The 11,953-nt window shown below is 44.6% G+C and overlaps 1 protein-coding gene across 1 annotated transcript; it reads left to right on the top strand.

Annotated features, from left to right (window-relative positions):
• The first annotated feature begins 3,372 nt into the window (after positions 1-3,372).
• Positions 3,373-5,364, top strand: LOC104443135. Its single transcript, XM_039310885.1, has 3 exons — positions 3,373-3,871; positions 4,134-4,573; positions 4,678-5,364. The coding sequence occupies exons 1-3, from the start codon at positions 3,373-3,375 to the stop codon at positions 5,362-5,364; spliced, it is 1,626 nt and encodes a 541-aa protein (XP_039166819.1).
• Positions 5,365-11,953: the final 6,589 nt, after the last annotated feature.

The raw sequence follows: 11,953 nt of genomic DNA, 5'->3' as shown, positions 1-11,953 counted from the left end.
GATTCATGTGGTTTTTAGTGGGCCGAACTCGGGTCCGGTTGAAGACGGACCCGACCCGGTTAGCCCATTTAAAAAAAAAATTAAAAAATTTTAAAAAATTTTTAAAAAAAATCGAAATTTTTTTGAGAGAATTAAAAAAATTTAAATTCAAAAAAATTCAAAATTTCAAAAATTTCAAAAATTCAAAAATGATAGAGTTTGGTTAGGAAATGTTAGGTGTTGTCGTTTTAAGTGTAATTATGCATTTATTTTGATTACATCGCATGTTTAGATTGTATATCTTGTTATGTTCAATGGTATGTGTGTAGACTTATGGTGATTAGAACATTGTTAGCTATGATTATTGGTGGATGTGTTTAATGGTATGTGTGTAGTCATATGGTATGTTTAATAGTACATGTTTAGATTACACTCGTATGATCACTTTAATATATTTGTGGATGAGTAAAATCAATTCAAACTGCTTGATAAAAAATCATTTTGTTAAAATGAACAAGATTAGGTACCGGAAGAGCATTAATTGACCAATTAGTGTAATCAAGTCCCCGACCCTAGATTCTCTGGTAGCGTAGGAAGTGAGATACACTCCCATGCCTCACTTGGTCTCTAGCCAACCCCAATAGGCTAGTGGCGACTCCTTTTGCGCAAAATTCATAGGAAATATCCAAATGTCACGCGGGGTATGGGCTTAGGAGAGCTCACGCCTAATCATGGGCCTTAGGCCCGTCCTTTAGGCAATATCCCTAAACCTGTTCCCTCCCCCCGAGAGTAGGTCGCGACAGCTTGGCGACTCCACTGGGGACTTGGTTTTAAACCTTAGAGGACTTAGGCCAAAATTAATCTTGTTCGAAAATATTTTTGTTTGGCAGCGAGGATATCATATGCATCCATAACATGTTGAATGTTGAATGCTTATGGGAGTTATAAGGGGCGGTGATTTCTAACCTTTGTTTTGTAGGGGGTGTAAGAGTGAATGGTTTATTTATGTTTGAAGTGATGATTGTTTTTAAATTGTCATGCATGAGTTTCTTGCATTGCACTACACCATAGCACACACAACCTGCCGCTGGACCTGGGCCGCATAGGATCACATAGGATGGTGTTAAGATGGATACCACTCCGACTACAATCGCGTAGTACGAGTCGCCCGCCTTAACCTCGAAATTTCTTTCTTCACGTCGAAGGTACCCACCCCAGTCTGCAACCGCGCGACATGGGTCGGTTCTTTGACGAAGCCGGAGTCATGGGTAACCCAACCTAGCCGCGACCTTGCTGGTTCAGTCCGGTGATCCCATGGCTCCATTTTGAGCCATTTAGAGTAGAAATTGAACCACCGTCCATGCGTATGTCTATGTCATTGGCTTTGCTACTCAATGAGTAAGGTAAGATTTTCGAATTTTCTCATTCGTAATTTACTTATTCGCTTTCCTTTTTTGGTCGGTTCATGTCAAATTAGGTTGATCGTAACTGTGACTAGTATACGATGGGGATACCCGAGCTTCACATCATTGCTACCCCGAAAGCCGAGCTTCGCACATGGTGGGATAGACTAGACCCGACTGGCCATGATTGGGTTCGATCCTACGTCGGACGATTACTTCCCCTTTTAGAAATAGAAATTCATTATGGTGTTGTACGAGCGTTGGCGCATGTCTGGTGTCCCGAGACTTGCACATTCATGTTCAGTGACCACGAGCTCACTCCAACCTTGGAAGAATACAGTGTTGCCATGGGAAAGCCTTTGGTGTCGGAGTTAATTGGCCCACCTGTAGGGACTGAGCATGCATCGACCTTATCTGATTTCCTTAGAGTTAAGGAGGATGATGTGAGGAAAGTTTTGAAAGCTAATCGCAAGACCTGCCCGTTTTCATTCCTAAATGAGCTTTTTCAAAATGCCCAATCTTTTCAAAAGAATAGGATCTTCCTGCTAGTCTTCTTTGGGTTTGTGTTATTCCCACATTGTAGGAACGCTATTAACCCTTCCGTGGCATGGGTAGTTTGTGAGGCATGTATGGGAAAGGGTTTTGTTAATGCCATCCTGACTGAAACTTTTCTTTCCCTTACTCGTTTCAAAGAAAACAAAAACAAAATTTTCCATGCTCCTCCTGAACTCTTGCAAATTTGGTTTTTCTCTCACGTTAAAGGGTTTGGTAGCTTAATGACTGTGAACGACATCTCTGACTCTAGCCACCCTATCCTGAAGTTTAAAGATAGGAAGACGTTTGCCTCCGATTATCATTATTTCGAGTGGTTAGCTTTCATGACCAACCCTGGACCCGAAGATTTCCAATGGCACGCCACATGGCTCCGAGTTCGAGAAGCGCGGTTCGTGTGTGGGCTTACTGGACCTGTTCATTTGTTGGGAATTACCGGAGTCACTGAGTATTACCCAACCCGAGTCGCTCGCCAGTTCCAAGAAGTTCAACAACTTCCACCGACGATTCAAGAAGACCCGCTCAGGATAGACTTCCCTGATGGATATGTGCCATCCCCGGAAGCTGATATGGCCCGAAGAGGAGTTGGAAGGACAATAGAAGACCTACTATGCCTCAATGGAATACATCCTTAAGCATAAAATCCCAGAGAGCCTACGCCCGAAGATTCCCGACGTGCCATTAAAGACCACCCACCGAGCCGAAATCAAGTGCCTCAAAAGGAAGCTAGAAGAAACCGAGAAGCGTGCCTCGAAGTTGACTTGAGTTAATGGAGCGGTCACAAGCGGGAGCTGTCCTCATTAGTTAGATTGAGTCAAGTGCGATATGTAATGGGTCAATGCTCACATATGTTACAATGTTAAAGAATTTGTCTCGAGTCGCGTTATCGGGAGATAAGAGTCATGATTAGCTTCGTTGTTTAAGGGCTCTCCCTCATGTCTTTTCCTGTGTTATGTAGCAACCTTGTTTTCAATGAAACGGGCAAATTGGAGCGATTAGATCTTTGTCATGGACCGACCGCCTAATCATTACTCCATGCTTACACATGCTTATCTATCCTTATTCAGGTACTAGCCGATTGATTATCTTTTACCAATCGTCGACACGGCCAAGCGAAGATCCCCAATTCGCACTCGTGCAAAAGTCAGAATGGAGAACGAGAACACCAACGTACGCATGGCCAAGATGGAGGACCAGTTGGTCCAACTCACTACAATGATGCTTGAAATAAGCCAAAAGCTCAAGGAGCCCCCCACTGTGGCTGTCATTGGGACATCCACTCTGGTGTCGACGGAAGGCATACACGTTGCTGATCCCCCTGGGAAAGAAATTGTTGGGGAGGCTCCTTCTGTCACGCCAATCATTGTCAATTTGGATCCCCCTCCGAAGGAAAACCCAACGCCCCGTCTAAGTGGAGAGTGAAAAACGCTTGGCAAAGATGGAAGAGCGACTGTGTGCCTTGCAAGGTTACGAGCTGAAAGGAGCTGATAGGTTGTCTCCATACACCAAGACGAACTTCCCTGAAAACTTCCAAGAACCTAAGTTCACAAGAAAATATGACGAAACGGGATGTCCCAAGACCCACCTCAAATATTACATGAGGAAAATGGCTTGCTATGCTGACAACGTGCCATTTCTCATACACACATTTCAAGATAGCTTGGAAGGCATTACTCTAACGTGGTTCATTGCGCTGGACATTGAAGAACTCACTAGTTGGGAGGATTTAACCAACGAGTTCTTGCAGCAATATCGGTTTAATACCGAGCTCGCCCCCACGAGGGAAGAATTGACCCGTATTGAGAAGAAGAGGAACGAGTCATTCAAGGCCTTTGCGCAAAGGTGGAGGACCATGGCCTCACAAGTGAAGCCGGTCTTGAATGAGAGGGAGATAAAACAATTGTTCCTTAAGACATTACCCCTGAATACTTCCAAGGGTTAGTGTTCTTAGGTTGCCGAGACATTTTCGCGGCTAGTTGAGGTAGGTGAAGGAGTCGAATGGGCAATGGTTGAGGGAAAGATTTCAACCGGAGGCACGAAGAAATTCTGGCAAGAAAAGATAAGGAGGCCGCAGTTGAAGTAGCGCTTGTGCAGGAGCCGCCTTTCCCTCAACCGTCCTCAACACCTACGCATAAGCCCATAGTGGTCCAAGGTAGTTCGTCACGAGCATATGATAACGTCAAGAGGTCTTTTCGAAAGGATTTTTCTCCACCCGCGTCCATTTGTCAAAGCTATTGCCCATGCTCCTCGAAAAAGAGGATGGTCGCAAAGGAAGTACCAAGGGACAATCCCCGAGGTTCGCCGGGTTCGATATGAATAAGACCTGCGAATACCACATGGGAGAGAGGGGGCATGATGTAGATGATTGCAACGTGCTGAGATATAAAGTTCAACAGCTTTTAGACAAGAAGATCTTGACTTTCAAGGAGGCCCAACCTAATGTGCAACAGAATCTTCTACCAAATCATGCAGGGGGAGTGAACTCAATTTCCAAGGAGACGTGGGCGAGTCAACAGCCTTTAGTGGTGGATGCTTCCAGGTTGTACAACTTCTTAGTGCTGGCGGGATATTACGAAGGTCAGGATGATGTGACTCCAGAAGAGAAGTTGAACCGCGTTTGCAAGATGGTAGCCATGGGGGTAATCCGACGCGGAGAAGAGGAGGAGGGGTCGTGTCCATGATAATGCCATCATCATTCCGCTCTTCTTTCGTAAGTTTGCTTGTATATCTCGGGCAAAAAAAGGTTATGCACGGAATTTCGAAAACCCCAGCTTTGTATGAGGAAGGGGTGATAGCTATGATAACCCCAATAGTGATTGAACTACCTGATGAGGAGCCTGCTGATGATATTAAGATGGAAATCACTGAACCCATGGTGATCGACCTTATGGTCAAGGAGATGTCGGCAATTGAAGTCATGGGAGGGAACGCAATGCCAGTCACGATAGAATCGCCACCTTGGGAGAAAGATGGAGTGATAGTGTTGGAGAATCCTCCCAAATTTGATCCCAAAGCTGTACTTTGGGACTACGGAACAACTGAGGTGGACACTGTCACGCGATTAGGCCGCTGTTACGCCCCTGATAAAGGAGTAGAAAAGAAGGCCGTGACCGAGGAGGAGGCAAAGCAATTCTTGGCCGTAGTAAAGTCTAGTGAGTTCAATGTGGTGGATCAGCTGCAGAAGCTGCCGGCTCAAATCTCCCTCTTAGAATTATTCAAATCTTCCGAGAAACACAAGGATATTTTGCTTAAAGTCCTTCATGAGGTGCACGTGCCAGAATCAATCAATGAAGTCCAATTGGAAGAGTTTGTTGGGGCCGTTCTACTGAAAGACCAAATCTCCTTTACTGATGAAGATCTCCCCCCTGAGGGCCCTAATCATACCAAAGCGCTACACATTTCGGTGAAGCATGAGAGCACTCTTGTTTGAAGAGTGTTGATCGATAATGGTTTGGCACTCAATATATGCCCGTTAGCTACGCTCCACCGTCTTGGCGTTGATCTTGGAAGAATTCATACTGGCAAGTCAACTGTGCGGGCTTTTGACGGGATGAAGAAGGAGGTGATAGGGAAAATTGAACTTGAGCTGCTGATTGGTCCTGTACTTTTCCAAATCCCGTTCCAAGTGCTAGATATACCAAGCGCTTTTAATTTTCTACTAGGAGGCCATGGATCCACACGGCGAGTCTTTGTTGCCTCCAGCCTTCATCGAAAGTACGATTTGTGGTGGACAACAGGCTTGTCACAGTCCATGGAGAGTCTGACTTCAAGATCTACCACGAGACAGCCATCCTTTATGTGGAGCCCGAATGTACTGAGGAATCCAGCTTTCAAACATTAGAGCTGGTGTCCATAATTCATGTGCCTACGGGCTCTTTCACAAGGACCCCCGAATTGTCTAGGCCATCTATAGCTGCGGGAAAAATCATGCTGGCAAGCGGATATAATCCTGATGAGGGTCTTGGATCGCATGGCCAGGGTATGCGAAAACCCATTGAAGCTCGTAAAAACTTCAAAAGAAGAGGCTTAGGATATATCAAGAAGCGGGGAGGCCATAACAACCGAGGAGGCCGTGGAAGGCATAGAGGCCGAGGTGGCCGAGGTGGCCAAGGAGGCCGAGGCGGGTACAAAAACCAGAGTGAACGTGTTGCCCAGACTGAAGAGGACGAGGGCCATTAAAGCCCGTTTTCCCTGTTGCTGGAGGAGACGTTTCCAGGACCCCCAAAGATGTTGTTCGAAGAAGAGGAGAATATCTATGGTGTGACCGAGCTATTCGAGGAGGATGTCATATGCACCATCTTGGCGTGCGAGGAAGCCGAGTCCTCTGAAGTCATGGATGTCCCTCCAGAGTAGGGCAGCTCTTGTTTAGCCTGATATTTCGTTTTATGTCTTATCTTCTGCGCGGGATCTCGTAGTTTTCCTTTCTTTATTTCTTGTTTTTGTCATTTGTAACGTGAACTTTGGTCAACCTCGATCTTGAGCCGTTGGTCGAGGGTGGTGTGTGTTAAAATACGGCCTTATCTTTCTTCATTCAATAAAATAGACACATGTTTTATTGAGGACATGTGGAAGCACATCAAACTAGCCCTATGATGGTCGCTGAGGCCTAGGCCTCCACATGCTCCCTTATTTGACTATTTTGCAAGAATGAGGAAATCCGAGGATATGAGGACGAGTTCTTGAAATTTTTACAAAAATACTTCAAATTTTTTTTCGAAAACGACATGCATCGTCTTTGTTGTCGACATTACTCTAACTCATTTCATCGCATCTCAGGCTTTACATTATGCATAATCATGATAAGAACGCATGTGACTCAGATATGCATGAAGAAAGTCCCTCAGGTTCTGATGTGACCGACGACGATGATCAGAAGGGGATCGAGTGCGAATGGAATCGACACGAAGAATCGAAGCCGTTGACTGAAGAGCGAACAATCACCATAAATCTAGGTGATGCAGAGAATGTCAATGAGGTAAAGATCGGAGCATGTCTCTCAGAATCAGAAGCGGAAAGGATGACTAATCTCCTAAAAGAGTATCAAGATGTGTTCGCCTGGACATATGCCGACATGCCGAGATTGGATCCTAAAATTGTGGAACATGCTTTACCAACAGATCCCAATGTGCCACCTAAGAAGCAAAGACTCAAGAGAACTAAACCAGAGTTGTCCAAGAAGATTGAAGAAGAAGTCATGAAACTACTGAAAGTAGACTTTATCGAAGTGACTCGTTATCTTGATTGGGTAGCAAATATTGTGCCTGTAATGAAGAAAGATGGACGAATCAGGGTGTGTGTCGACTATCGCGACTTGAATAGAGTAAGTCCCAAAGACGACTTTCCGCTCCCCCATATCGATGTCTTGGTTGATAGTACGGCGGGATTGGAGTTATTCTCATTCATGGATGGTTTTTCCGGATATAACCAAATTCGTATGAAGGAGATAGACAGGAGCAAAACATCATTCATAACTCATCGGGGAACTTTCTGCTATAAAGTGATGCCTTTTGGTCTAAAGAATGCTGGGGCAACGTATTAGAGGGCTATGGTCACGTTATTCCATGACATGATGCATAAGGAAATCGAAATATACGTCAATGACATGATTGCGAAATCGAGACATGGTGAAGATCATGTTAAAGTCTTGCAAAGGTTGTTCGAACGTCTTCAGAAGTTTAAGTTACGCCTCAATCCCGCAAAATGTGTCTTTGGAGCGAAATCTGGGAAGTTATTAGGATTCATGGTTAGTAGTAGGGGTATAGAGATTGATCCGTCGAAGGTTAAAGCCATTTGTGATTTACGACCGCTAACTACCGTCAAAGAAATCCGTAGCCTGATGGGACGGCTTAATTATGTGGCGAGTTTCATTTGTCAGTTGTCTGAAACGGCGAAGCCATTCTTCAAGCTCATGAAAAAAAAAATGCAAAGATTGAGTGGAATGCTGAGTGCCAGGGTGCCTTTGAGAAGATAAAACATTATCTCACTCATGCACCGGTCTTAGTGCCCCCACTCCCTAAAATTCCCCTGATTTTGTACTTAACCATACATGACGAGTCATTAGGAGCTATGCTAGCCTAGAAAAGACCAAATGACGGGAGAGAATGCGCAATATACTACTTGAGCAAGAAGTTCACTGTTTCCAAGATGAATTATACGGAAGTTGAGAGAACTTGTGTCGCTTTAATTTGGGTCTTGCACAGGCTACGGTAGTATACACTTCATCACCGAATCTTGTTGGTGACTAAAAATGATCCTATCAAGTATCTCCTAGAGAAGCCAGCTTTGGTTGGCAAATTGGCCAAGTGGCAAATCTTAATTTTTGAGTTTGACGTTCAGAGCCTGGGACGGAAGTCTGTTAAAGGTTGAGCCATAACAGACATATTGGCAGAAGATTCCGAGGGGTATAGAGCATCTGATGAGGATAGTGATGTAGAAGAGCGAATTTTACTTGTATCAAACGATAAGTGGACAATGTACTTTGATGGTGCGGTTAACTTAGCTGGGTCGGGTACCGGGGCAGTTCTTATCTCCCCGGATGAACAACATTACCCCGTCACTGCTAAATTGACATTCCCTTGCACGAATAACATTGCTGAATACAAAGCATGCATTCTCGGCCTCCAAGCCCTTTGTTGATATGAAAATTCGAAAGCTACAAGTTTATGGTGATTCAGCCCTTATCATCTTACAGACTGAAGGCAAATGGCAAACACATAATTCTAAATTGATTCTGTATCATGAGTTCCTGGGGAAGTTGACGGAAAAATTCCAAGAAGTATTATTCGAATACTTACCAAGGTCTCAAAATCAGTTCGCTGATGCCCTAGCTACCTTGTCCTCGATGTTGCAAGTAGTTGGAGGCTTGGACATTGAACCATTGAGAATTGAAATCCTTAGGTGCTCGGCTTATTGTATGACGGTTGAAGAGGAACTAGATGGACAACCTTGGTATCACGAAATCTTGAAGTATCTGAAGGGTGAATTCCGAAGGAAGTGAAGCAAAGCAAACATAAAGCATTTGATAAAGCTAGCATCAAAATTCTTCACCAGTGGAGATGTCCTCTACAAAAGGTCCTTCGACTCGACATTGCTAAGGTGTGTCGATGCTAAAGAAGCTGATTGGTTGATGAAAGAAATACATGAAGGGGAGTGTGGCCCCCATATGAATGGACACTTCTTGGTGAGAAAGATCATGCGACTCGGTTATTATTGGCTGACCGTGGAGTCTGACTACATTCAGCATGTACGACGGTGTCACCAATGCCAGATTTATGGAGACAAGATAAATGCCCCTCCGATTGAACTTCACCAAATGTCTCAACCCTGGCCCTTTTCAATGTGGGGAATTGACGTGATCGGGCCCATTAACCCCAAAGCTTCAAATGGGCATCAATTTATCTTGGTGGCGATAGACTATTTTACCAAGTGGATCGAGGCCAATTCGTATGTTAATGTTACTGCCAAGAATGTGGCAAAATTCATTCGTCGTGACATTATCGCTCGTTATGGGGTGCCGGAGGTGATCATTACCGACAACGGCACTAATTTGAATAACAAAGTCGTAGATGGTTTGTTCAGTGAGTTTCGAATTAAGCATTTGAACTCGTCACCGTCTTTGTCCTCGATGAATGGAGCAAGTTGAGGCGGCGAACAAGAATATAAAGAAAATCTTATCAAAGACCGCTGAAAATTATCGTGATTGGCACGATAGGCTCCCTTACACGCTAATGGCATACCGAACTTCTATCCAAACCTCCATAGGGGCAACTCCTTTCTCACTCGTGTACGGGATGGAGGCAGTCTTGCCTGTTGAAGTTGAAGTCCCTTCTTTAAGGGTCCTTTCCCAATCTACGCTCGATGAGACTGAGTGGATGCAGCAGAGGCATGAGCAGTTAAACATGATCGATGAGAAGAGATTGCAAGTTATGTGTCATGGTCAGTGCTATCGGAGACGAGTTGCAAAAGCCTTCAACCGAAAGGTGCGTCCCAGACACTTCGAAGTCAACGAGCTGGTGTTAAGGAAGGTGCTTCCGATCATACCAAATCCTCGTGGCAAATTCACCCCGAACTACGAAGGGCCATATGTCATTAAGAAGATTCTTCCTAGTGGTGCCATGATTTTAGCTGAAATGGATGGCAGTGAATTGCCTAGACCTGTAAATGCTGATGCAGTCAAGAAGTACTTTCCATGAATGAAATCAAGGCCGAGGGGTCACTTCATGCACAATTCAAGTCGCATAGCATCATGCATAGCATTGTAGATATTTTGCATATGTGGCATACATGCGTGTCTATTTGTGTTTTAAGCATCCTACCGTCTAACGAGGAAATGGCAGGGGAAAGAACGGACTCAACAATCCATCAAGTCTTCGCACGACATGATTCGCATGACCTATTCTTTGGTGTCACTATGCACGCTTCACGTCTGCGACCCTCAATAAAATGGCTCGTAAAAATGAATTTATTTGGGCAAAAGAGTGAAAGGTTAACCATGCCAAACAAGAAGTACGTAGGATGAAGAAAAGCAAGCCCATTTCCAAACACATCCTCCAGACACTTTTGAGAGTTGAGTGAAAATCGACCTTCTCTTAGGACGAATGATTCATTCGCATTGAGCACAAAGATCGAGATGATAAAGGCATTCCCTTCATCAGTCCCAAGCATTGCACTAATCTCCTGTTATCACTTTGGGCCGAAAAAAAAAAGATTGTGATACTTCAAAGTACCATTGTCAAGAACAACCCTACATTGGGACAGCATAGGAGGTTATGATCATGTTGTAGAACGAAAGATTGAGAAAGATTCTATTACTTTCACTTGCATTAATATTCTGGTGATAGCTTCAAATGAATTCTCATTAGAGCTTGACTCATCCCAAAGTGAAGAAGAGCATTTCCTTCTCTACCCAAACACGATATCCATTGTTTTAACCAATTTGGGCACGATTATTCATTTCGAACCTCGAGCAGTGATCATCTCCCTTCACTAGGGCAAGGCATAAGAATTGACCAAACACAATTGACAGTCACGAGAAAATGTGAAAAATATCTCGAAAGTCATAAGAGCTATAAAAGTTCAAAAAAAAAAGGGATAAGTGTTCCGGAAGTCCTACAACTTGTCACGAAAGTGCATTTCAGTCCTAAAACTTGCAAAAAGTGCATTTCAGTCCTACAACTTGTCAAAATGTTTCAAATGAGTCCTAAAATCGACGCCGTCTAATTTCTTAACGGAAAAAGCTGACGTGGCCCCGCGTGGCTTTTTTAATCGTTTCTCTCTCCTCCGTTGCGAATAGTTTAAAAAAAAAAAAAAAAAGCCACGCATGCGGAACGACGTCGTCTTCTCCTTTCTTCTTCACCACGACGCCGTCTCCTCCTTTCTCCTTCCCCACGACACCGTCTCCTCCTTTCTCCTTCGCCACGACGCTGTCTCCTCCTTTCTCCTTCCCCACGACACCGTCTCCTCCTTTCTCCTTCGCCACGACGCCGTCTCCTCCTCCCCCCTCTGTCTGTACTTCTTCTTTCTCTATTATGAGTGTCCCCTAAGCCCCAAATCGAATTCGTCCAAACCCTAAGCTCCAAATCGATCTCGTCCGAACCCTAAACCCCAAATCGAATTCGTCCGAACCCTAAGCCCCAAATCGATCTTGTCCGAACCCTAAACCCCAAATCGAATTCGTTCGAACCTAAGCCCCAAATCGATCTCATCCGAACCCTAAACCCCAAATCAATTTCGTCCTAACCCTAAGCCCCAAATCAAATTTGACAATCTGCAGTTATCTTGCGATTTGGGTCCTCATCGACCTCGAGTTCGACGCTCATCGTGAGTTCGTGTTCTTTCCTTCCTTTGACGATTGTGCGTTCGTGTGAAGATCTCGCTTGCGGGAGTCTCGGCATCTCAGCGGCGAAGCGATTGGCGTCGGGGACGACGACAGGGTCAACGACGGCGATGGCGACTCCTCCTCACGCAGGTATCGCTCTCTGCATTATAGCATTTTGTTGTTTTCCATTCTCCAATACTAG

Source organism: Eucalyptus grandis, chromosome 4 (assembly GCF_016545825.1).
Source record: "Eucalyptus grandis isolate ANBG69807.140 chromosome 4, ASM1654582v1, whole genome shotgun sequence".
In the NCBI taxonomy this organism is placed as follows: domain Eukaryota; kingdom Viridiplantae; phylum Streptophyta; class Magnoliopsida; order Myrtales; family Myrtaceae; genus Eucalyptus; species Eucalyptus grandis.
The sequence above is the reverse complement of the archived record's forward strand: the minus strand, read 5'-3'. Positions and strand labels throughout refer to the sequence as shown.